We start from the raw sequence: 25,671 nt of genomic DNA on the forward strand, positions 1-25,671 counted from the left end.
TAGTTATACAGTGACTTTCAAATGTTCATTTGCGTTGCTGGCCTGCTGACAGTGAGAGACAAAAATATTTTTATCAGAGGGGAAAAAAGAAGTCATGTTCTTTGTGCCCTTGAAACTTTGAATTGTAGCCAGTGGCAGCACAGATATTCTGAATGAAGAGATTAATATGTTTACATTTCCTAGCTCTCCTTCCAGCTCCCAGACGATTGCTAAAGCACCACGTGGGGTAGCGTGGTGCCTCGGAGGACTCGCTCAGAAAGCTGCAAACTGCAGCCAGGTGGCCCCTGCGCCGTCCCCGAGCTCGGGGTTATTTGGGAGCTGCAATTGCAGTGTCAGCAGCAGGAGCTGGTGGCAGCTGGTCCCTGTCTGCTGTATTGAGGGGAGCTTCGCGGCGTGCTCGGGCTCTCCGGGCTGGACATGAGATGTGCAGGGCCCACGTGTTGCCTCGCTTCGATTCGCACACGTTTCCTCCTGCCAAACAGGGAGGAACGTTTTGGGGAGCACCATGGTGGGAAAGCAAAAACTACCGAAGGAGCTGGGTGATGTTTTGCAGCTCGACGTGCTTCCTATGCAGGTGGCTGGTAAATAATGTTTACATTGCAGTTGCCTCTTGACACGGTAGCAAGAACCCCCTGGGCAGTAGCTAAGTGACCTGAACTGGCATGGGAGGAGGTTTTCTGGATTTTTCCAGGCTTTGGACAGCTTTTGGAGGGCCGACAGCTCTGCCCTGCAGATGTATGCGGGGAGGAGAGAGCAGGCACTGCAGAGCGTGCAGGCAGGAGGTGGCGGGAGATGTTTGATACCCTGTTGCTCAAGAAGGTGGATCATGAAGCCCTTCCTCAGAGCCGTGGTGGTTCTGGGGAGCTTCTCAAGGCAGCGCGGGGCTTGAGAGCCGTGTCGGGGATGAGCCCCCGGTTCTGCAGGTGTCGGAGATGATCCAGGGTTCTGGGCTGCTCCCCGCGGCAGGTGCAGCTCCTGCTGCCACCTCTCCCCTCCGCGGGCAGGAGCGGCCGCGGTGGCCGGATCGCAGGGCGTGCGCCGGAGCTGCCCGTGGCGATAACCGGCCCGGTGACTAACGGCGCTAACAATAGCCCTGTGTTCGGGCAGGGAGCCGGGCTCGCCCGGCCCCGCTCGCCCTAGCGCGGAGGGGCTCGTGCTCCGGCCTCCCGCAGGAGGGGTGTTCTGAGCTGCTCCGGTTGACCACGCTCTGACCGTGGCTTTGCCACGTTGCCGCCAGCCCCACGGGGTTGGTCATCGGACCCTCCCCAGTGTCGGCACAGAATTAAGTGTTAAGGCTCTCATATAATCAGACCCCTCCGTTAACACCATTGCATTCCCAGACCTCCTTCCAAGAGGCTTCCATCCCACGGACATCTCCTGCACCATTTCTCATGACCGTCCTCCCTGTCCCCTCTCACGATGAGGGCCTTAGAGCTGCCTAGTGCTCTTTGCATCTCCTCCCGCCCTGTCTTAGGAGGACATATGTGTTTCTGCAGTGCAGACAGGATATAGGATGCTTGCAGCTAATAACTTTTCCCCAGGATATGGGATGCTTGCAGCTAATAGGTTTTCCCGTTGTCTTGCAGCCGCCCAGGGCTTTGTTGGGAGGTTGCTTATCTGCGCCCATTGTGGAGCCTCCTGGCTTGTGTTTTCTCCCAGAAAGCTTGAGCTCCAGCAATGTGTTCAAACAGGAACTGCTGATAACCCAGCACACGATGGTTTCGCCCCGCCGCTCGGGTCGCAGGCAGCGTCTCTGCAGTTCCTGCACTTGGTTTCCAGTCCCTTTACGGCAGCGCTGCTTCCCTGGCAGCCGCGTCCGGCCGCCTCGCTGCGCGGCGCTCGGATGGGAGCGGAAAGAACATACAGGGTTGGGAGGATCTTGGTATCCAGGGGGTATCCTTGGGTGCAAGGGCGGGATTCATGGATAGGGGCTCTCCGGGGGCGTCGTGGTTGTGAGATACTTAGGTTGAGGAATACTGGCTTGCCATGAGGCTGCAAGTGCAGGGCTGGGTCCCGCTGCCCTGGATCGTGCTGCTTCAGAGGGGGAGTTTGCACATTTGCGGGCAACAGAAGGAACCTTTCTCTAGCAGATTGATGCGGAGTGTAAAAATAGTGCCTGTGAGAAGCTGTTCGCGGGTTTGAGTCGGATGCCAAGAGAAAACTCTCACTCCCCGCTCGCACGTTCTTCCTCATTAATTCAAATAACGCTGTTCTTGAAGAATAACGTGCGTGAGTGGAAGGGCAAGGCCCTGTGCGCGGTGCGGCGCTCCCGGGGCGCTTGGGGACCGCGGAGCCGCGGGGCAGCAGCCCTGGGTGAGTCCCCGCGGGCCGCCAAGATGTTCCTCAGCTTCGCTCCTCCATCCGCGGCCTCTGGAGCAGGACCCTTCGCGCACAGGGGCGTCGGGATGGCCAAAACGCAGGGCAGGGGCTTCCAATGACCCCAGTGCAGAGGGAAACCCTCCCTGCAAGCCCATGGGGCGGCGTTTCGTTTCGCTGAGGGGCGTTAGCTTGAGAAACCATGAAACAGAAAATAAAATGTGAGCAAAGCAGAGCGCTGCGCTGTCACCGGCGTCGCCCGAGACGGCCCTTGTGGTTTTGCTCCCGTTTGTCTTTGGGTCCCAGCCCTATATGTAACTAGTGCTGCAGGGAGCTGCCTGTGCAGCCTGTGTTGAGCAGCTGCAGGATGAGCTTCTCTGAGCCCTAATTCCCTGTTCAGCAAGTAATTAATTTGTGCTCTTCAACTTCTGAAGATGTAAGGAAGAAAAAACATTCTCTGATCACTAGAAACACAAACTGATAAGCGGGAAGCTGAGGGAAAGAGCCCTGGTAGGTAGGGATGTGTCGTGTACAAATATGCAGGCTGTGCGGGCCAGGTGTTCAAAAAGAAAGCTTTGATTTGCACAGCTCGCAGGTTGCAAGCTGCACTGTGGACTCAGGGTTAAAAACACTATTTACAAGCCCAGCTTTGATTTGTCTTTTATTTGCTGTGTGAGTGTAGATGCTTCCATATGCAAATCAAAGTTTTGGGGAAAGGTTTTAAAGACACAAAATAGCACAGTGAAAGTCTCGGGAGTAGGAATTTTGATTTGGGGAGGTCAAATTTAAAAGAATGCGGTCATAAAGCTGTTACCCATTTCCAAACAGACTTTTCTATGTAAAAACAGCAAAAAAGCCTGTGTATGCACCTAAAATTGATAATGAAAAGCTATTAACAAAAACAACCTAAGTATTCCTTTGCTTCCATTGCCCGCTTTCTCCAAGAGGCATTACCTAGGCTAACTTGCTAGGCTAATTTACCATAAAGATGTATCTGGAGAGGCTCCCTGTGTGTCTTGGAGATAAACATGATGCAAGTGAGCCAGATAATGATGCATATATTTATATATATATATGTATGTGTGTATGTCTGCGCTGCGCTCCCGCTGCCCGCAGCGTCCTGGGCTGCAGGGCAGACGATGGGCAGAGATGCTCATCCTGTCACTGTCCATGTCTGACTGTCTCTGACCTCCTGTGCTGCCCCCGGAGCAAGGAAGGGTTTATGGGGACAGTGACGTCCCCAGTGACGGTGTGACAGGCCTGGCAGAGCACAACCTTCCTCGGCTTGTTCACCTTCATGCAGAAAACGCGTGTTGTGCTTTCAGTCTGCTTGGCTGGTCTTTGTGTGGGATGGGGCTCGGGCAGAGCGTGTTCGGTGTGTTCAGCGTTCTCCACAGGCTGTTCTCATGTACCAGCCGTCTCGCTTCGCTTGCCGGGACATTTTTGACAGCTGAAACTTGACAGATGATCCCGGTGAGGCTCCACGGCGCGGTTTGGAAGGCGGCTGCCCTCAGCTGTCCCCTCTGCAGCAGGGGTGGCAGGAGGACGGTGTCCCTGTGTCTCAGGTAGAAGGTACAAAATCCAGCACCGAGCTGAGCCCCCCTGCTCCTGGCTTTGCACTGGGGCGCTGGGTTGTGATCCCGGTGCAGGGGGACGCACAGGACACTGGAAAGTCAAGGGCCAGCAGCTCTGCCATTAGGTTTTGAAGAGCTCGGGTTCTGGTGGTACCCACAACTTGGTATCACTCCATTTTCAATATATTTCTTCACGCAGACCTTTTCTCTTCCATTTTCCTTCCCAAAGGGCACAGCCGGCAGCATCTCTGCGGTGGACGTCAGCCAGCAGCGACCTTGGTTTGCTGCTTGCGAGATGCTGGGGAAGCGCTCACTGCTGCTCACGCTTGCCTAAAAAAGCAGGAGGGAAATTCTTTTGGGATGTGGCTCTGAACCCTTCCGAGTTGCTGCGCTGCTGAAGCAGATGCATTCTGAAACCTTTTATGGGCATATTGCAGTGTTGCACGTTCGTGGCACGGCAGGTCCGGCTCCCGAGGGCCACCTCGGCGTTTTAAGGACAAAGCCCTCCGCACTGAGGCTCTGCTGCTGCAAAGTATGTGAGGCCTCATTTCGGAAAGCAGAGGCCTCCCTGTGCTGAAGCGAGTTGTCGATTCAGGTTTACGGGGTAGGGAAAGAGGGACAGCCCGAAGAGGGGCCGGGTCTCCTCTCCGCTCGGGAGCGCTGCGTTTCCTCGGCACGCGCGCCCGGAGCGTTGGCTCCGCCGGCCTCCCCGGTAGCTCTCGCTGCGGGATTCACATGGGCGCCCCGACTTGGCAGCTGCCGTCCCCAGAGCCGCCTGGGCTGGCTTTGGGGTCAGCCCCTTGCTGGCCGCAGCGCTCTGCCGCGCGGTTCCCCCTTCAACAGGGTGCAGTAATGGGTATCCATCTAACTGAGCTCTTCGGAAGCTTCAAAACCAATATAAACGAGATGGGGGCATTTTCTGGAGAGCCCATCAGCTGCCGGCTCCTTGGAGCACGCGTGAGGTCTCCAGGAGCGGAGCGGAGCTCTCTGGAAAATCTGCCCCCATAAATACTGTCATGCTGGTATTAAAATAAACGCTTTGCGGCACTGGGTGAATGTTGCCCTGTACAGGCAGAGTTTTACTTTGCACTTACGGGTTTTGTTCTATTGCTTTTCACTGAGCAGCAGAGAGCCAGGCACTGCCCCCTTCTTTGCAGTCTCGTGTCATGTCAGTGATGGCCCTTTGGATTAGAGGAAAGGCCAAGGCCCTGGGAATGCGGCATCCAGGGCCTTGCTGCGACGCCAGCAGCTCCGTTAGTGCTGTTGTGCCAGTCTGCTGTGCCTCATTGCGCTTTTTGACCCCTCGGAAGCTGTGCAAAGGGAAAAACATCCCGGAATGGGGCCCAGCTGGGTAGTAACAAGACTCTGGGTGTTTGAGCATTTTGAAACCTGACTCCTTTGGAATAAAGAGCTGTGAGATGGAGCTCTGCAGTCGTACCTGGCCGTTACAAAAGCCCTGTCGTGCAGTGGGAGTGTTCAGCTTAGCTAGGGGCGGTAGGTGGTAGGTCCTAACAGAATCTTTCTCCTGTCCACACAGTGGAAAGGACGTGGCTCAAAGGGAGCACTGATCCCTGCTCCCAAAGCCGGGCCCTTTAGTTCTGACACCTCAATCTCAGCACATAGATTTAGTTCTGGACCTTTAGCTTGGTTACCCGGGGTCCCCAGCAGCAGCAGGCTGGGGGGCTGGTGGGTTTTAACCTTTGACTTGGCATTTCCACGTCTTTTGCGTGAAACCAGGGCCCTTGTGTTGCTTATCCGAGCTGGAAACGTGGGAGCTGGATGGCCCCTCTGCATCGTCTGGCTTGAAAGTGTGGAAGATGCACGTTCTGGAGGGGGCAAGGACGCTTGCGGGGAGGTGGGTGCGCCCGGACCCGGCGCGTTTGCTCGTGGGGAGGTTCGCGGTGCGGCCTGGCGGCAGATGGCCCGCTTACAGCCCGGGATATTATTAGAGCCCTGATCAGCGCTAATAAGGTCGCTGGCAGCGGCGGCGGAGGCCGCAGTGTGACCTTGTTGGCGGGGCGGTCGCTGCGCGCGGCGCCGCGGGAGGGTTTGGAGGGGGGTCTCCGCGCGGGCCTCGCTGCGGCTCTGCACCCGCGGCCCCGGAGGTGCAAAGGTGGATTCTGCACAGAATAACTGCCCGAGAAGGGAGCCTGGGTGCAGTCGGCCCCGTGAATGGCTGCCATTTAAAAATCCCTTGCCCAGCGCTCTGATGGAGCGGCGTGCGCCGAGTTTTGCCCTGTCTCTGCATCCCCCTGGGCCGCGATGTGGAGCAGGTCTCTCTTCCCCCGGCCCAGGCTGTCCGTGCCTGCGAGTGCAGCTCCCCGGGGGGTGTTGAACGTGGTGAAGGGAGCATTAATATTGAAGCCTCCTGGAGGGCTCCCGGGCCCTCTCGGGTCCAGCTGGAGAGCAGAGCCTGGCTGCTGCTGGGGAGGGAAGGGGACAGCGCTGCTGCCCTTGCTGGGCAGCAAGGTCTGGGGGAGACGTAACCCTGGCTTTGCTGGCTCGTCCCTGAAGGAATAGCTTCCACATGGATCAACTTAAGCCTTATTGGAGCCGCTTCTGCATTAACCCAGCATTTACTTTTAGCTGGCCGTTACTGCGCAGGTGTCCAGAAGTGCTGCAGCAAAGAGCGTTGGGGTGACACCCCGGCCGTGTCGGGTGCCCACGTCCTGCCCTGTTAGTCCTTAGCCCGCCCTGGCTCCGTGCCGCTGCTCCGGGGATCCCTTAGCTGCTCCGGTGCTACCTGGGGACAGCAGCCCTGGCCCTGCCGCCCCGGTGCGCGGTACGGGCTGCTCCGGGAGGTGCCTCGGGGCTGAACGTGCTGCCCTGAGGCTGTGGGGGCTGGCGCTGGGAACAATCCCACGGGGATTAGGCCCTTGAAGAGGCCCTGCCGCAGCGAGCAAGCTTTGGAAGCAGAGCCCAGCGTGCCGTCCCGCCGGCGGCTCTTCCTCTTGCTGCCGCTCGCTGGCAGGTCAGAGCCTGCAGGGAAGTTTCTTGGGCTCTTCTTCCCCGTCCTCCTCCGTGGTGCATCCCGGCACATCTCTGCTCTAGGATGGTGTTAAAAAAGCACCTGGCAGCTTGAGCCCTCCTGAGTGTTGCTCCAGAATCCCGAGCCTCGTGCAGCCTTGTTCCAGATGCCCTGTTTCTCCTCCTTCCTGCTCTGTTTCCTCCTCCCCTCTGGGCTTATTTGTCCCCAAGCCGTCCTGCAGCTCCGCTGTGTCCCCACTGTCGTTAGCGCAGAGTCTGCAGAGCCAGGAACGAGGCGGACGAGGAATTCTGACCCTCTCTGCCTGTTGCCTCTGTCGTCGCTGTGACTCCACGTCTGGAGTATTGTGTCCAGTTCTGGAGTATTGTGTCCAGTTCTGGGCTCCACAGGACAAGAGGGATGTGGAGCTGCTGGAGAGAGTCCAGCACAGGGCTACGAGGATGATCAGGGGCCTGGAACATCTGCCCTGTGAGGAGAGGCTGAGGGAGCTGGGCCTGTTCAGCTGGAGAAGAGAAGGCTGAGAGGGGACCTGAGCAGTGTCTAGAAGTACCTCAAGGGAGGCAGTGAGGAGGATGGGGCGGCCTCTTTTCACTGGTGGCCACCGACAGAACTAGAGGAAATGGCCACAAACTGAAACACCAAAAGTTCCACAGGAACTTAAGGAAAAATTTCTTCCCAGTGAGGGTGCCAGAGCACTGGAACAGGCTGCCCAGAGAGGTTGTGGAGTCTCCTTCTCTGGAGATCTCCAAACCCGCTTGGACGCAGTCCTGTGCCACGTGCTCTAGGTGACCCTGCGTGTGCAGGGGTTGGACTGGATGATCCCTAGAGGTCCCTTCCAACCTTCAGCATTCTGGGATTCCAAAGAACCTGCAGCGAGAGGTCCTTGCTGAAGCTCTGGGCAGAATCAGGATGCACCATAGGGAAGGGGACGTTCCCGCGGCAGCGCGGGGCTGGGACTGACACCTCTCCTGGCCCTGTGATTGCCTTTGCCCTAACTCTTGTGTATTGAGCCTGTAAACAGGCTGGGACCATCCTGTTTGGGGCTTGGGTAGCACTTGGGGGCAGGACCCTGGGCTGTAGCATCACTGAATACTTGTATTCACAGGCCAAGAATTCCCCGCTGGGGCTTTGTGCAGTATAGTGCCGTTTGGATTAGGAAGGTTTTGCTGCTGCTGTGTGGGTTTTGTTTGCATTTTGTGAAGAGTCCTTGGTGATATAAGATCTTTAGAAGTATTTACTCAGAACGGAGCTCACATTAACTAGGATTGAAACGCCACCAAATGTCACTTTTGTCATGCCGATTGGGTGAATTGTATGCGAATACCTTCAAGCCTCCTTTAGAGCACAGCCTGCGAGGAGCAGCCCCGTCAGGAAACACTTCAGCAATTCCCTTAATGCTTCTTGTTTTGCAGGAGTGACGCTGTGCGAGCTCTTGTCCGAGGGCTTTCCAACGGGGCAGCTCCTCTCGTGGGGGCTCTTTGCACCGGCCCCGCTGCCTCCCCGCGCCGCGGGTGACACCGGAGCGTCCCTGCGGCGGCTGCGCTCCCGTGTCCTCGGCACAGCTCACCCTGCCCGGCAGCAGAGCCTCCCGTATCCAGCGCCGCAGGAGCCCGTCCTGCCAAAACGCGGGAGGATGCGGGCGTTGCATCCTGGTTATCACCTGGTTACTCCCATCCTGGTTATGCCTCATCGGGGCGTTTTCTTGCTGGCAAGAAAAGGGTTCTGCCACGTTTGGAAGCCTGAAGGTAGCTCTTGTTGGAGACAGAAAGAAATGCACGAGGTCAGGAGTCTCCCAGCGTGTCCCGTTGTCAGGATAGCCTTTAAAGGCTGTTTTTGGTAGAAAGTAAATCCTCGTGTTCCTCGTGTCTACAAAAGCTGCGTATCCGCCAGCCTGGACTGCAGGGGCGACCAGGGCGAGGATGAGCAGCCCAGCTGGCACCGAGGGCAGGAGTCAGGGAGCAGAGCAATGATAGGGAAGGGAATGGGGGAGGAAAAGAAAGCTGCGGTGATTTGGTCACTTTGCTTTTTGTGACCGAAACCTGACTAAGCGAGTGAGTGCGTCCACGTGGATGTGCCTGAGTTATTTCCACCTCCCCCGGCTTTTATGCTCCCAAACCTAAATACATGACTCTGGCAGTTATTAAAAACGCAAACCACAAAGCAAACGAAAAGGGGGAATGAAACCCTGACTGGTTCCAGCCGTGCTGCTCTGGCCGCGCGCACATCCCCTCTCAGCTCCTCCGTCCCTGCGCTCGGAGCAGAATCCAGGTGGGAGTCCAGCAGGCCGGAGCGGCCCCTCCACAAGGTACAGCTGGACAAACTCCCCTGGCAGGGCCTGCCCGGGCCCTCCTGGAGCGGGAACGGCCCGGAGGAGCCGTCCGGCTTGGGGAATTCTGGTCGCTGCAGGACGGAGCAGCGGTTAGTGCCCGTTCCTGCAGTGAGGGAGCTGCTGACGGGGGCTTTGGCCGTCACCCCTGTGTGTTCAGGGACTGTTGGTGACGTGGGGCCGCGCTGAGCGCGCAGGGCCCGGCCTTGCCCAGCGGAGCAAGGGAGGCAGCGCCGATCTGCCCGGACCCCAGATGGAGCAAGGGAGGGATTGAGGAGTTGGGACAGATCAGTAGATATCTTGCCCTGGCTGGGGCTGGTTTAGTAAATCCCTCGTAACCCAACGGGGCTGGAAAGCCTGCCGCAGAGTTTGGTGTCTGCCCCTCGGCCTGGCTGCGTGCGCGGCGCCTGTGGCTGCTGCGTGCGCTTGGAAACGTCCCATGCTTTGCAGGTTGAGCTCGGAAACCGTGTCCTTGGCCAGACGGTGACGTTGCGCTTGGATGGCACTGCCTTCGGTTGCATTAGCACCGTGAGCCTGTCCCACGGAGAAACCTCTGCCCGGAAAATGCCCGTCCTGTGCAACAGGCAGCGGCGGATGGGGAGGCGCTGCCTGGGGAGCGCGGGTGCTGTCGCTCCTCTCGGCCTCCTCTTTTTCCCGGAGATTCAGCCGAGCAGGATGGAGCCCTTCCGTGGGCAGCGGGAGTTCACGGGTTTGCAGAAGGACAAGGACAGCTGATAGGTGACATCCGCGGGCTCCGGGCTCACAACGTGTGCCCTGCCTCTCGCTTGGGATCCCATCACATCTGCAGCTGCTCTCCCAAGCCACGCGCTGCCCCTCCGAAGAGGTTTCCTTCAAAGAAAACAACCCTCTGTGGCTTCGTTGGGCTGCCTGTACTGAGGTATGAGGAATTTAGTAAGATGGATCCCTCGTGGGCAGTGACAGCCGCTGGCATCGCCCCGTGCTCCGCTCCTTCGCGTGGTCCTGCTCCGGCACCGGAGCCTGGCCGGGCGCTCCCTGCTCCGCCGAGGCGGGAGCACAACCTGCCCTCCTCCTTCCACGCTGGAAATTCTCCCTTGGAATCGTCAGCCCAGATGGGAGCCACTTTTTTTTATTATTATTTTTTGAAAACCAAGAATCTGTTTATGCCCATTAAGCTGTTGCTTTGAGCGAAGCAATAACACAAACAAAAATCAGATTCGTTCTCAAATGCTAAGCTGTTATTTTTGCCAAGTTCCAAAAAACTCCCAACTATTTCCTATTTGCAGTTTCATTTTGCTTGTCAAAATACATCAAGAATGAGGTTTTCTGAGCATCACTGTGCTCCAAGGGACAGGAGAGAGGGCTGGTTTTGGACGCCTGGCTCTCGAGCCTCTGCACTTTTCTATTTGCCTTTTTTTTGTGTGAACTTACGGAGTGAAGCAGAGGGTGGTCACGCGTCCAGGATTTGCATTCATGAGCAAAATGCTCTAACGTTTATTCTCCTGGGCTTTAATGTACTTTTTGCTTGGTTCTGTCTACGTGTGTTTCGCCTGCTTCAATTGCAATATTCAACAGACTCTGGAGGTAGAGGAAGGTCAGAGGCATCAACTTTCCATATGACCTTGACAGATTCAATCAGCCGGTGAAAGTTGTAGAATTGGATTAGGGGATTTGCAATGAAAAAGTGGTTTAAGGGACAAGAGAAACTACACTTGGCATTTTCAAAAGCTGGCCAGGTTTAATGGCAGTCTGGAGGGACCGAACCACAGGAGACGCAAGGTGGATGAAAAATATTAGAAGGTTTTTTAATATATGTACAGTATTTGTGCAATACTGTTGCAGGGTGGCATAGCTTTTATAATTTATTTTGGCAAGAAAGTTGATGAAGTGCCAGAGTTTCTATCTTGCAGGTAAAATAGGTTTCTTTTAGCTACAAATAGCCCCATATTGAAACACTTACCCTTAGGAATATCAACATTTCAGGGCATCGTGTGCGTCATGTCCTACTCTAAATACATTAAGGGATTCTAGGGCTAGTATATTTCTAAATACGCTGTCTTTACTGGGTGCTAAAAGCATTTTTTTCATAATTATTATTGATCTACTGGAGCAGTTCTGTGGCTCGGGATGTCTGTAAAAGCTCATCCTGCTCGGGAAAAAAAACTGTATTTGGTGCTGTATTCAAGAAATATATTTCACTGTGCTTTTAACATTCCTGAACTTGGGAGTGTATTGGAATAAGTTTTTAAAGAGAGTAAAAATGGTTAGTGCAGAAATTCCCAATTGCTCCTTCCATTCCGCGCACACGTTTCGAGCTCACTCAAATACAGTTTTAATGGATCGGCAGAGCCCACAAAACGGAGCCTAATCAAAATGTGTTGGTGGATTAAAAAAAGAAAGAAAGAAAAAGCTTGACAGATCCTTTGTTCCCCTCTCTTTCAGAATGAGGCTGCTGTTCGCTGCAAGCAGTAGTTGCTCAGATAAACAACATATTTTTCTGCAATTTGGCTCTACGATTCATGAAGAATATGATTTGACAGGGGCTGGGCTTTTTTAGATATATATTTTTTGGACCTGGTAAAGCGCTGCCCATTGCTCAGAGCAAGCAAAACCGTCCCGCAAAGCAAAGAGGTTAAAATCAATACATGGTTTTCATTGAGTCTAACAGAACATACCACTGGCCTCAGTCAAGAGAGCTTGGCAGAAGAACAGAGCTGGAAAGAGTTGTCAAGATGTAAAAATATAAAAAAGGAGTGACAGGGCTTTTCCCCAGCAAAACCCCTGCTTTGAATTTGTAAGAGCCCTTGAGTAGAGCAAACAACTCGGAATGAAGATCCCGCTGAGAGCAGGGCTCAGCCGCAGCCCTTTGTGGGAAACGTGGGGCTTCGGCAGCGCTCCGAGCGCCCGGCGCTCCCGGCTCCCGCCGCCTTCCTGCTGCAGGTGAACGAGGAGCCGGGATTCAGCCCGGAGCCGGCGCCAGGCCTGGGATCCAACGCCTGGATGTCCCCCCGTTCCTAGGAGCTGTTTGCCAGGGCGATGTGCTGATTTCAGTGCTTGAGCTCGGCGCTCACGAGCCCCCCTTTCTCCTCCAAGTTGAGCACTGTGGAGCTTTGGGTAGTAGTTGGAGTAACTCATTAGCGAAGGCCGTATCAAAAAGGGAGAGGCGATGGAGAAATGCTGCTGTATTTGCTGCGTGTTGCCCTCGCGTGAACTTGGAGAGGAAAACAAGCTTGACGAGCGTTTCGAGGCTTGGTGATGGAGCCCGGGATAAGCACGTCTGCATCCCGCGGAGAGCGGCGCATCGGAGCCCCGCACGCTCTCGGGAAGGCCTGGCCTTGCAGGAGGGTTTCTGAGCTGCGCGTTTGTTCCCAGCGCTCTGGTGCCTGCTGCTCTGCCTTGCTGCAGGTGCTGTGAAGCCATGGTAGGTGCTCAGGTAAAAAAAAATATATATATATGCACACACACATATATATACATGCACACACACTGGTGCTACTGCCCTGTTTTGTGCATGTGTGTGGCTTTCTGGGGATTTTTTTGAGTGGATTCCTACTGAGTAGGAAAGAAGCAGTGCTGTTATAGGCATTTCTGTGTAAACATGTTCCTGAGCCGAAACTCTGAGGTGCCCCAGAGAGCGTGGAGGAACCAAAGGGAAAAATCCTGCCCCTGTTTAGCCCCGGTTTATCCCCAGGGCAGCAGTCGGAGGCTGAGCTGTGGCGCTCGCAGCCTGTCCTGCTTTTCGCCCGGGTTTGTGTCTGTGACAGAGGTTGGTTTCTGTGGGCAAAGGCCTGGTGAGAGCGGCGACACTGCAGGTCCCCAGCTTTCCGTTCGCAGCGTTTGTCCAGGATGCGGGTGCAGAGATGATGCTGGCGCTTTTCTTCCTCCCGTGTCCTTGCTCTGCGGGCAGAGCGTCGCGGGGGTGACGCGGGGACGCCGCGCGCGGGCCCCCCTGCCGCGCCGTGCCGGGCTCCCTGCACGGGCTGCCCGCGTTGGCCTTCGCTCCAGAGGGGCCCAAAACCCCGGGCACGCTGGCCAGGTGTCACCTACCTGTGTTTCAGTTCATGCAAAGCATCTTGTAAAGCATCAGGCTTCACTCATTTCAGTCAAAACCAAACGTGGGCTCGGGAAGGCTGGACCTGACATCCATGGAAGCCGGAGGAAACTCATTCCGTGATTTATTCAGTGATCTCTGTTGTCCGTTTTCTTGTCTTTAGAGCTTTTCTGGGCTGTACAAGAGCAGGAATTTGAAAAGCATTTGGCAGGAAATCTGCAGTGGTTTCGCCAGCGGCTGCAGTGGGGCCCAGTTAGGCCAGGATCCCCCTTGGGGTGTTTGTAGCAGCATCTCCCTGCACGTCCCCATGGAGATGGATGGTTCTATGGCCCCAACACATGCGAAGCTCAAGGAAGTTGAACAAGGGTCCTCCTATGGCCATTGCAAAACTGTGGTTATGCTTTTTACAGGCTGCTTTAATCATGTTCTCAGGAAATTACGTGTTCATGAATGTGCCTGCTCCTAGCTAGGATATCCGTCTCACAGGGTCTGCATGATCCTCACCTGCAGTTACTAGATTAAAGTTAATTCTCATGTTTTTATCCACATACTTCAGAAGTTGGGTGCCCTAGGAAAGGAGCTTGGCTTCCCCTCTCAGATGCCTTGCAGCCACGATGACCGTGTGTTACATCCATGCGTTACATCCGTGCGTTATCCCTAGGAACCGTGAGTCCCTTTCCAGCCACGTCCCGGGACTCTCAGTAATGGGAGTTTGGGCAGTGTCGGAAGAATGCCGGGACCTCATCATCTTGCAGAGCTGTGTTTTCCTTCTTGGGCTGTTGCGAGTAGCCCTTGACCACCAGCAGCTTCGTGCCGGGCGTCGCGCACAAGCCCTTGTGCTTGAGCGCAGATCGGTCTCCTGGCGTAGGAGCGGGGCACAAGGTGGGTACAAGGGGTAACGGGCACAAGCTGAACCCCAGGCAGCTCCATCTCCACATGAGGAAGAACTTCTTGGTGTGAGGGTGCCCGAGCCCTGGCACAGGCTGCCCAGAGAGGCTGTGGAGGCTCCTTTGGAGATCTCCAACCCGCTTGGATGCCCCCCTGTGCCCTGGGTGTCCCTGCTGGAGCAGGGGCTGCACTGGGGGATCCCGAGAGGTCCCTTCCAACCTCAGCCGTTCTGGAATTCTGAGCTGGGAGGAGCTGCAGGTGCTTTGCGGAACCGGGTCTGGAGATGCAGATCATCTTGGCAGCTTGGAAAAACCGTCTGGGGAAAAAAGAAAAGAAGAGGTGCCAGTTCAATGAAAACGATGTGAAACACTGCACTTGAGCAAAGAAACGCTGCATGATGCAGGGTGTAGCAGTAGCTTTGGAAAAAGGACCTCGGATCACAAGTTGAAAGTGAGTCAGCAGTGTTAAGCTGCTGCGAGGGAAGCAAATGTCCTGCAGATGACACTGCTGCTTATCCATTCCTGTATGCCAAATGAAATGATCTTCCTGGAGGAGTGTCAGAGCACTGTGCCTGGTGCCATGGACACAGAGGGGCCTGGAGAGAGGGGTGGATATATCTTTAGATGTGCATTGTTGGTGGTGTTGCAAAGAGGAAGGGAATAACTGTCATCCTGACCCACTGGGGTCAGGCTGGGAATGCTCCGGTATCGGAGCGGCAGGATTCGAGCCGAGCACGAGGCAGTTCCTGGCCTGCGGAGACGCTGGGCATGGGCGAGCGGCTGGAGTGACTGTGTGAGCCGAGGGCTGCTCTCCTGTTTCCACAGATCCTTCTCCTCCCGCCCTCTGGATCTATGGAGGGAGCCCAGCAGCCCTCCGTGAGCCCGGGTTGTGGAGAGGGCACTTTGCACCGGGAGCCTCTGGAAGCAGCGGGCGCTGCTCCGGGCTCCAAGGGGCCGGGGCCGACGCTCGAGGCGGCCGTGTGGCTTCGACTCTCCGTTAGACCCCGGGAATTGCAGGTTAGGGCCGCACTGAAGCAGTCTTCAGGCTGCAGCTTGGCTGCGGGAATGCGTGTCTGGAGCTGTAGCACTTGGTCCCGCTGCCTGGTCGGCTCCAGCCGCTGTTTCCCGGTGCCGTTTCCAGGCTGTTTGATGCCGAGGAAGGCGCTGCTGCGCGGCAGCTTCTGCCGCCGGCTCCCTGTCCTCCCTGCGGATGGGGATCCCGAGCGCTGCGGCAGGAGCGGGGAGCCCTGGCCAGGACAAGGTCTCCTCCGTGCCGGGCTTGACGGGAAGCAGAAGGTTTCGTGTCTCGGCGTCGGAGCCGCAGGCGCTGCGTGAGCAGGGCCAGGGCTTCTGTGAACGCGCCTGCCCACAGAGCTCCTCCGGGGACAAAAACTGCTGCTTCATGCAGGGAGAAGTTGTGTAGACAAGCTGTGTTTTGGGGCCTGGTTTTGTGCAAAGCATAGAAATCCTTTCCTGCCTGGTCTCCTTTCATTCTCGTTGCTGTCACTCACTGCGCTCGTCGGTGTCTGTGGAAAGGCAGCACAGCCAGGAGCCAGATCCGCAGCCGCCTCCTCTGTGCCGGGAGCACCGTTAGCTGAGAGGTTTCCACGTGAGAACCGCTGGGCAGGGACAGGGCGTTTAGTGCGGATGTAGAGACCAGGAACACGTGTCCGCCCCGGGAGCCCTCGCTGGCACCCGCGTTAAGGAGAGCAGCCACCGGCAGAGCGCCCGGCGAGGATGAGCATCCGTCGAGGATGATCCGGAGAGCCACCGGCGAGGAGGCTCCGTGCGCGTCCGCCGCGAGGCCGGTCCTGCCCGCGGCCTCCAGGCCAGGACGCACCGGACAAGAGCAACCCCGAGCAGCCAAGTGCATTGCAGGTTGTCCCCTGGGTTAAGCGCGTTGCCACACGAGGAGCCCGATTCCTGTTGTATTCCTTCCCTCTTTGTGTTCCTAGGCCACCCAGGTTACCAAGTGGAGTTGTCCTTATCTGTCCCCAACGCAATATCCCCACAGCAGATTTGCTCCCAGTTCCCTGTTGTCTTCCCTGCTGGGAAGGAAAGTGACGGCCCTTCCCTGGCCTTCTGGCTTCTCCCAGCGAGCCGGAAGGGCTCTGGAAGAGCGGGCGTTCCGCTGGGAAGCACCGAGAGCTGCGGCCTTTGGCCTGGCGCCTGCAGCGTGGCGTTTCGGAGGGGCTAGCGCTGCCCCTCGCTTCGGAGCGAGGCCACAACGGGGTTGTCCGCAGGGCGTCCCTGCGCGTGGGAGCAGCTCGCGGTGTCGCAGCCGCGTCGTCAGCTCCCCAGGTCATGGTCAGGGGGACGCAGACGTCACCGCCATGGGAGCCCTGCAGCCTCCAGCCGCAGCGGTGAAGCTTGGTGATGCTCAGGGTGGAAATGGTGCCGAGGAGGAACCAGGCTGGGCATTTTGAAGTTGGGTGCCACGATGGTTCAGCAGTGATTCCCTTAGTCTTGAGAGAGAAGTGGGGGGCCAGAATGGCCCCTGCAGCAGCCCCTCTGCAGAGCTCGTGGCCTGCAAACGTATCCTCACCGGTAGCACTGCACGAGGGCCACCGCTCTCTGCTCCCTGCTCCTGCAGGAGCAGGGCCTCGCGCTTTATGTGGTTTTGTTGGTAATAAAAACATTCTACTTTTAGAACCCCCTGTTGAAATTAAATCAGCTCTGTTGCGAGGAACAAAAAAGCAGAACAGCTTCGGCCCCAGCTGGGGCGGCCGGTGCCGGGGACGTGCAGCGTTTCGGCTGCAACCGGCAAGTCCTTCCCGAGCTGAGGTGGGCCCTGGGAGGACCCTTTGCAAAAGTGGCTGCGCTGCTTTTTTTTCCATCTTCTCCATTCCTGCAGAGTGAAAACATCTCCACAGCGTTTATTCCAAACTTGGTAGGAATGAGTGTTTTCCCGACTCAAGGCCCTTGTGCCAAGTCTCGGCCAGGAAGAATTCCGAGGGCTGACGCCTGGGCCCTGGAAGGCGGGAGCGGAGCAGAGGAGCCGCGGGGCAGCCCTGGGGAGGTGACACGCGGGGACTGTCACTTCAGCCGTGCTCCGAGCCCCAGGGCTGGTCTCCACGTGGTCCCAAGCGGTGCCAATGGGACAACCTGGTCCTGCGCGGCCGCAGAGGCTGCGCCTTCCCGCGCAGCCGGCACCGGTTCCCAGGGAACAGCTCCGTTTGGGAAGCCGAACGTGGCACTGTCTGAAGCCGCCTTGAAGAGCTGCGTGGCTGGGGTTCCTGCCCCTGCAGACTTAGCCCCTTAGTTCTGGCATTTAATTAAATAACGGGGGAAGCCAGGAGTTTGCTAAGAAGCCAGGTCTCTTTATGCCCCTGTTTCTTGAAAAGTGAACGCAGCCAGACAGACTTTTTAAAAAGAGTTACTTAATCTTAGTAGTCACAAAACTTGTTACCCGTTTCATTTTCGGCAGAATCCTGGTGATTATCCTCCCACGGATTGGCTGCCAGCACCATTAAAGCGAGGAATAGTTCATCCAGGGTGTTTAGAAGTGGTTGTCTTGGTCAGTTTGAGGGGATCTGCGAGATCCGGCATCTTCTGCCTGGGCGTCATTGACTCCCAGACTTTCCCAAACCCTTCCCGTTTGTTTGGAAAGGAAAGCAGAAAGCAGCCAGCAGGGATGACCCCCTCATTGGAGCGTTCCCCGGGCCCCAGCGCTCGTCGGCGCCTTGGCCAGCGCGCGCCGCAGGTCACGGTCCCTCCTCAGAGCCGCTCGCTGCCTTCTTAGAACACTGTGCCTTGTGCTGGGTGCTGGTTTCAGCAGCAATCCTGTCCTCCTCGGCAAGCCTGGCTTTGGGGTTCGGTCCGATGGAGTTCAGTCCGTGTGGGGCAGGAGAGGTCATGTTTTCTCTTCACGTAAGTATTGCACTGCATAGAAAAATCACAAAAGAGGCACAGGAGCAACCGAAATGCCTCCGCCTTGCTGACTGTGGTGTTACAGTAACCCAAACAATCCTTAATTATGTTTTTCTGGCCGCCCTGTGAGTTACGTTTGCTGAAATGCCATTTCATTATTTATTAACTAGTTGTTTGTTGTTGCTGGTGGTTTTTCTAGGGCCGGTGTACCCGAGAGAACTGCAAATACCTTCATCCTCCCCCGCACTTAAAAACGCAGCTGGAGATAAACGGACGCAACAACCTGATCCAGCAGAAGACGGCGGCCGCGATGTTCGCGCAGCAGATGCAGTTCATGCTCCCGGGCGCGCAGCTACAGCCCATCGTAAGTCACTGCCACAAACTGCCCTCGCCCCGGCCCACGTTCCTTCTCCGTCTCCGTACGGAGGCACCGGGTGCTGCTGCACGGAGCGCAGGGCGGCTGCGTGGTGGTTAAGCCTGGCTGGTTAAGCCTGGCTGGTTAAGCCTGGGAGTGTTGCAGCAAGCCTGGGTTTGGCTCAGTCCCGGCTGGGCTGTGGTGATGCCCTCTGCAAGCAGCAGGCTGTGCTATCCCTGGATCTTCGTGCAAATTGTTCCCTCCTTTTCCCTGCGATAACTAACCAGGGCAGGATTCAAGGCCACAGAGCTTATTGCTGGGTGTCCCCAACACCCTCAGGTCCCTGCAGCTAAGGCCCAGGCTATATCTGATCTCGTTAGGAGCGTATGATTTTCCACTTCAAAGCTTACAGGGAAGTGGGGTGACCTCAGCACCAGGTCACCAGATTTTGGCCAACTGATTTCTGTACATCCCCAAAGTCCAGAGCACCTGGATTCCAGCAGGTCCTCCTTGGGATGCCTGTTCTGTGCTGAGATGAGGATGTCTGAGCCCTTCCACAAACCATGGCAAGAGACCAACTTGGGTGGGACATCTCGCATCAGTGGCCTAAAACTGGGGGAGCCGAGTCACATCCGGGACAACACGAGACTTTCACATCTGGGCACCAGACTGTTTCGTTGCCATCGTCCCAGCAGAGGGTTGTGCTGATGTCACCTTCTCCTTGTGGCTCTTCGCAGCAGTGCTGGAGAGACTTGCCCCTCTCCAGGCAGGCCGGGAAGGCGCCAGGGACACGTTGGGGTGTTGCAGAGCAAGTGGTTGCAGCCCCCTGGTTAATGCAGGCTTCCAGGCTGGAGTGCCCTGTGTCCCCGGGACAGCCTGGCCTGTCCCTGCTGCTGGGGTGACCGGGAGGGGGTGACATTTGTCTGCTGGGCTTGCGTCTGTCGCCGTGTGTGTTTTAAGGAAATGCCAGAGGTTTGGAAGGAGCTCCTCGGTGCTGACACATAAATAGGCAGCACGTTTTTAACCGTGAGCCTGATGAGGAATTGTACATCAAATGAAGTAGTTTTTTTTTAGGGTAAGATATTCAGGCCCGAGGCAGCGTGGCCCTGCCGTGCAGCTGTGGGGTGAGATTCCCTGAGCTGTTCCATGCAGCAGGTCCCACTGGATAACTCGGACACGCTCCTGCAGCCTGAGGACGTGAGTCTGAACCAGCCTGCGCTTGGCTCCCTTTCCGCAAAGGCACTTCCAGGCCCAGTGTTTGCCCTCCGAGCTCCAGCAAACTCATGATTCCTCCCCTTGAGAGAGCAGGGGGGTTTTCCCCTTGGTGGAGGCAGCTGAGCTGTCTGGTAACACCACGATGCTGTTTTGCAGCTGGGGAGGCTGTTGGGGAGCAGAGCAGGCGGCCTCCAGCCATCCTGCATGTGCTAACAGATGTGTCTCCTGCTGCCACGGCGTTAGGGAGATGCTGCTCGTTCGTCCCGTTTCCAAGATGGGAAGGTGAGGAGGGAAGAGAGAGAGGGCTGCAGGGAGCCTAGGGTTGCCCCGAGCAGTAAACTCGGATCCACTGTAATCTTTGTGCCCCCTTTTGTGAAGATTCCCTTTCACCGAAGGACTGCATAAGAAAAGGGAATCCTGGATTCCCCTGGAATGGTGGTACTGCTTCCCCAGCCCTGCATCCAAAGCAGACCTTTCCGAGGGGGGCATTTCTCTGTGGGGAATCACACTGGATGCTCTTCTGTTGCCTATTCAAAATCCCTTTGGGGTTTCCTCTCTGGAAAGCTCCCATCTTCCCATTTGGCAGCCTTGCAGGCCCAGTTCATTTCTGCAGCAATTTCACTGCTGCCTTTTAAATTGCCTCTGAGACTGAGTCCGTTTGTTTGCCTGGTTGATGCTTTCATTTTGGAGGTAACCTTATCAGATGAGAAAGGTCCCCAGTTTCCCAGTTGTGCCGGGGGGAGACAAGGGTAAAAAGGCAAAAGGAAAAAATTGCTCTGCGGCGGCTGCTCCCTCTCCCCTTTCCCACACTGGCTCAGGGTAAACGAGCCCCGGTTTTAATTCCTGCTGCCCGACTTGTTCCACACCAATTTCAGGACAAACAAGAGGTTGCTCTTTCAGCCGCCTTTGAATTCCTGGCGATGCTGCCGGTGGAAGCGGGCGCTGAGGAGGGTTTTTCCTGCACCCCGAGCAGGGTGGGGCTTCCTCCCGGCTACGCACGGAATTCTTCAAAGCACCAGGAATTCCATCAGCTGCAGCAGCAGAGCTAATCCCCCGCGATCGGCAAGCTGATCAACGGTACGTCTGCTTAATTGGGACGCTTGCCAGGGCCGAGACCTGGGGCCGCGCGTGTGAGAGCTCCAAACAAGAGCTGCCGGCGTAGGCGTTTTTGGAGCGCATTGGTGCGTTTTTGGAGCGCATTGGTGCGTTTTTGGAGCGCATTGGTGCGTTTTTGGAGCGCATTGGTGCGTTTTTGGAGCGCATTGGTGCGTTCTCACCCGGACAGCCGCTGTGTAGGAACAGCGCCCGGTGCCACGGCCGCGCGGCGCGGCAAACGCTGCTGCTGGAGCCGCGCGAGCGCTTGGTGCAGGGTTTATTAGAGTGCTTGAAAACAGGCAAGACAAGGGTGTGGGGCAGAGTATTTGCTCAACGTGGTGTCTCAGAGGGACTTGGAGATCACGCAGCTGCCGAGGTAAATGACTACAGTGAAGTTTTAACGTGCATTGGGGTTTTTCAAGGTCAGCCGTCAGCTTTGGTCACGCTAGGGTCTTAAACTGGGAGCTCTCTGGGCCTTCCTTGCCTGTCCATCTCATGTGATAGTTGGACACAACCCTGCTGGGGGTGACGGAGCTGGGCCGTCCCGCCAGGATATCCGTGCCCTGTCCAGGTGCAGCCCCTTCCAGCCACGGGGCCCCTGAGGACAGCCCCACGGCCCCCGTGTCGGGGTCTGCAGCCTGCTTAGGAGAAGTTAACGTTAACTTCAGCGTTAAAGAAGTTAACTTTAACCTCGGTGCTCCCGTCCGCGCTTCGCCGCCTGCCCTGCTCGTGCGCTCTCCGCGCGGAGCTGCTCGGCAGTGACCCGGCTCATTCCGCATCCAGCCCAGCAGCCTCTCCGCGTTCCTGCCCGCTCCCTGTTTTCAGCCTTTCCCCTTTTCCAGAGGCTGCAGCGGCTCAGACTCGGCTGTGTTGGGCAAAGCAGCAGGCGCTTCTCCGCGTTTCCCTTCGCCCGCTCCGTGTTTCTTCTGGAGCTTTAACGTGGTTTCTGCTGGGCCAATTGGATCTGCTTCCCGTTTGTTAACACCATCAGCCGTCCCCGTGGAGTCAGGCCCAAGGCCCGGGTTACGTCACCTGTAGTGACAGATGCCCCTGATGCATTTCTATCGTCCCCTCGTAGCCTCCTGCCCAACAGCCCTCTCGGCTTCTCTCTTTTCTTAGGGTCATTTTGATACTCAGTGAACCAGTCCTGCAGGCTCTCAGCAGTCTGAACCCCTCTACCTCTACGTTTAAACCAGTTTCTCTTTGCTCAGGAGCTCCTCGTAGTGTCTGCACATGTATTAAAAGTTAATAAAATAAAAGGTAGTCTGCAAGGAAATCTGCCCCTGCATTTCCTGAATTTGCAAGTGCTTTAAGGAGTGCAGCAGAGGGTAAACGTTGCCGATAATTGGGCTGGTTGTCCTGAAGCATACGGAGCTTTGCACAGATAACAGGCTTCTGAGGCTCCTTGGGGAGAGGATTGGCTCAGTTTGCAGACATTGAGCTAGGACAGCACTAATCCTATTGCCTCCAGGAAATTCCCCCTTTCTTCAGCCCACGGGGGGACCTGGAGGCTCCATGTCCGGGCGCCCCGCGGCTCTGGACGTGCTCCCGTGTGCCCTCGGTTATTAAACGAGTCCGTTCCCCGTGCCCGTGCCCCTCTGCCGTGCCCGTGTCACTGCAGGGGTGCTCAGCAGCGTGCTCAGAGCCCGTGCCCTCGGGCACTGGGACACTGCCCGGAGTGTGGATGTGTGGGAGCACAAGGTGGTCCCGGGGGTGTCACAGCACCTCCCGTGCCAGCTGCTTCCACAGACACCAGCCCCTTACACGCCTGTTCTGAGCAGTTGGGATCACGAGCACTTCAGGGCTTGCAGGTCACGGACTTATTTTTATAGTGGTGGTTGGCTGGGGCTTCTCATGATCTCCAGGGCAGTGTCTGGGTTTTGGGCTGATCAGTCTCAGCGCTTTCAGCCTGCTCTTCTAGAGCTCTGTGCTAATGACTTTTCTGGAGCTGTGGCTTTGTTTTGCTCTGCAGCCTTTCCCTCTGGCAGGCCGGGAGCAGCCCTGCATCAGGATCTCTCAGCCCGATTGCCGGTCTGCTGAGCAGAGGACTCCAGAGCACACAGGCAAAATAATATTGATCTCTTAAACAGGTTCCCTGGCCACATGCAGTCACAGGAGATGGATGGGAGGTTCGTTGTGCAGGAATAAAACTGCAGGTCTTCGTAGGAATTGCAGTCAGCTCTGCCTGCGAGGAAGGAGAGCGCTGGAATTCCCACGGGACAGGCCTGGCACTGGGGACCTGCGCAGATGCAGGGGAGGAAGGATTTGGCTGGCAGCATCCTCACTCCTGCTGCTGCTGCGTGAGCCAGGCTGGGTTTCCTAATCCAAGGCGGGCAGCAGGGCTGGCACTGAGCACAGCCCGTCTTTCCCTTCACCAGCCACAATAAATACGGAGCTCCCTACTGCCAGCTTAGAAAGGAGCAGTTTGCAGTGGATCTGCTGCACCTCCGACTTAGACACCCAGCGCTTTTAGACCTAACAAAGTCAGCTCAGTCTCTGGCTCGCATCTGGGTTTCCAGAGCCGTCCCACAGCTCGTTTTCCCTCTGCTTGCTTGGCTTTCCTGGAAGAAGGGGCCCTGGGCTGGATTCAGGCTCTTTAAACACAGGTTTTCTGGGAAGAGCTGCTGGGAGATGCGGCCCTGGCCGGGGCTGGTGCTCCAGCTTCTCCTTGGCAGCAGGTCGAGGGAGGGGATCCTGCCCCTCTGCTCAGCCCTGGTGAGGCCACATCTGGAGTATTGTGTCCAGTTCTGGGCTCCACAGTACAAGAGGGATGTGGAGCTGCTGGAGAGAGTCCAGCGCAGGGCTACGAGGATGATCAGGGGCCTGGAACATCTGCCCTATGAGGAGAGGCTGAGGGAGCTGGGCCTGTTCAGCTGGAGAAGAGAAGGCTGAGAGGGACCTGAGCAGTGTCTAGAAGTACCTCAAGGGAGGCAGTGAGGAGGATGGGGCCGGCCTCTTTTCACTGGTGGCCACCGACAGAACTAGAGGAAACGGCCACAAACTGAAACCCCAAAAGTTCCACGGGAACTTAAGGAAAAATTTCTTGCCAGTGACAGAGGGTGCCAGAGCCCTGGAACAGGCTGCCCGGAGAGGTTGTGGAGTCTCCTTCTCTGGAGATCTTCAAACCCGCTTGGACGCAGCCCTGTGCCACGTGCTCTAGGTGACCCTGCGTGTGCAGGGGTTGGACTGGATGATCCCTAGAGGTCCCTTCCAACCTTCAGCATTCTGTGATCCTGTGATTCTATGATGTTGGAAGCCAGGGCTCCAGGAGCAAAACCCTGGGATTGGCACCTGGGTCTGTGTGAGCCCAGGCAGGAGGAATCGGCCTTAAAACATCTCCTGGACGTGTCCCCCACCTGGGGAACGCAGCAGGTTGGTGCCACCCTGCTCCGGCCAGCCTGGTGCCGGAGAAGCAGAGGGTAACTCGGCCCATGCGCTTGTGCAAACCACCCGTGCCACAAGGTCTGGGCAATCGTAGCTGCATAAAGCAAGTGCTGAACCCCGGGCAGACCGGCCAGGCCAGAGGAGCTCCTTAAAATAGAACAAACGGTGGGAACGGTGACGAGTTCAGCAGATGCCACTGTAATTTCTAGTGCTCGCACAAAAGAATCCAGTCTAATGGCTTTTGCTCACCGAAATGTTCAGGGAGCCGCTGTATGGGAAGACACTTAAAGAGCTTTTTAGCAGCAAAAAGCTGTAATGTGTCTGGGAGCTGCAGAGAATTGAGCGAGAGAAGAAAGTGATTTGATAAAGGGCCGTGGACTAGAGGAACTCTGGGTTTAATAGGTAAAGTCTCCCATCAGTTGAACAGGGGCTTGATTTGGGCTCAGAAGAAGGAAAATTGAAGATCTCTCCCAGAGAGAGGATTATTTGGATCTGCCAGACTTAGAGCACCGAGCCCTGCTCATTCAGGAGGCTGCGTCTGATCCTTGTGGAGACCCGAAGGGGACAGAAAAGCAGTGGAAACGGGTGCAGGTCACAGGCTGCCTCCCACGTGGGCTCCCCCGCAGCCCCTGGCCTCCTGCTTGGGCACAGGGGGATTTTCCCCTCAGCTGCAATGGGAAAAATATTCCCATTGCCCCCCAAATACTCCTCAGCTCTGGTGCTTTAAAGCTGAACAAACTCCCTGACTCCAGGAGCTATCTGTGGGCTTAAAATGCAGCACTTATTTGTTCTGTGTGATCTTGGCCTGGCTGAGAGAATGGAAACTTTTATCAGAGCAGTGTTGCTGGAGAAGGGCAGACAGGGGAAGCTGCTGTGGCCACCTGGATTCCCTGGTTCTGCTGGTTAAATAGCCTAAGGCAGGAGCTGTAGGGCCGTACAGCTCCTGCCTTGGGCTATTTAACCATCAGAAACAGCCTCAGCATCTGGGGTCTTTTTTCCTCTGTCTCCTTATGCAGACATCCGTGCTGGCAGCGGAGCCGGAAAGAAGCCGAGATGTTTATTTGGGCCTGTTTAATTGGGGCCTGCCCTAATTGTTGGCAAGAGGTCCTTAATTGTGTCGTTAAGCTATAAAGATCATCAATATGCTTTGATCTGACAAATAAAGATGCCTTGTGTTCAGGATGAGTCACGATGCTGTGAGTCAGGAGAGACTAATGGACTGCAAGTAAATGGCAATAAATGAATAGATTGAAAAGCAGAGCATTTTTGATGTTACTAATCAAATTGCCTAAAAGGATTGAAGTGCTACAAGGCTTTGACTGGGTAATCCAAGGCAGAGCTTTTTACTAATATTTTGTTTTCTCTCTTTCTGTCCACAGACAACGTTTCCAGTGACTCCATCGCTTGCAACAAGCCCCACGATGGCTTTTAGTCCCTACCTGAGTCATGTTTCCCCTGGGATGGGCTTGGTTCCTGCAGAGCTTTTACCAAATACTCCTGTCCTGGTTTCCGGGAATCCTACTGTTACAGTACCAGGAGGCTCTGCCGGACAGAAACTGATGCGTACGGATAAACTGGAGGTATTTGGCTGTCTGATGCAGTATTGCTGAGGCGAATGCCTGGGGCCTGTTGT

The 25,671-nt window shown here is 56.2% G+C and overlaps 1 protein-coding gene across 7 annotated transcripts in view; it reads left to right on the forward strand.

Moving 5' to 3' along the window:
- Nucleotides 1-25,671, forward strand: part of MBNL3 (muscleblind like splicing regulator 3) — a 420,262-nt gene that overhangs the window by 377,572 nt on the left and 17,019 nt on the right. For all 7 annotated transcript variants that reach the window (XR_015914237.1, XR_015914238.1, XM_088538484.1 and 4 more), the window contains 2 exons: nucleotides 18,189-18,353; nucleotides 25,418-25,618. Coding sequence is in view for 5 of the 7 variants with exons in the window: in XM_088538484.1 (XP_088394610.1) it covers nucleotides 18,189-18,353; nucleotides 25,418-25,618 (366 nt within the window). In the remaining 2 variants the exon portion in view is untranslated. The remainder of the gene's footprint in view (nucleotides 1-18,188; nucleotides 18,354-25,417; nucleotides 25,619-25,671) is intronic.

This window comes from Tinamus guttatus, unplaced genomic scaffold, assembly GCF_059628265.1.
Source record: "Tinamus guttatus ecotype Peru unplaced genomic scaffold, ASM5962826v1 Tinamus_guttatus_pri_ptg001087l, whole genome shotgun sequence".
Lineage (NCBI taxonomy): Eukaryota > Metazoa > Chordata > Aves > Tinamiformes > Tinamidae > Tinamus > Tinamus guttatus.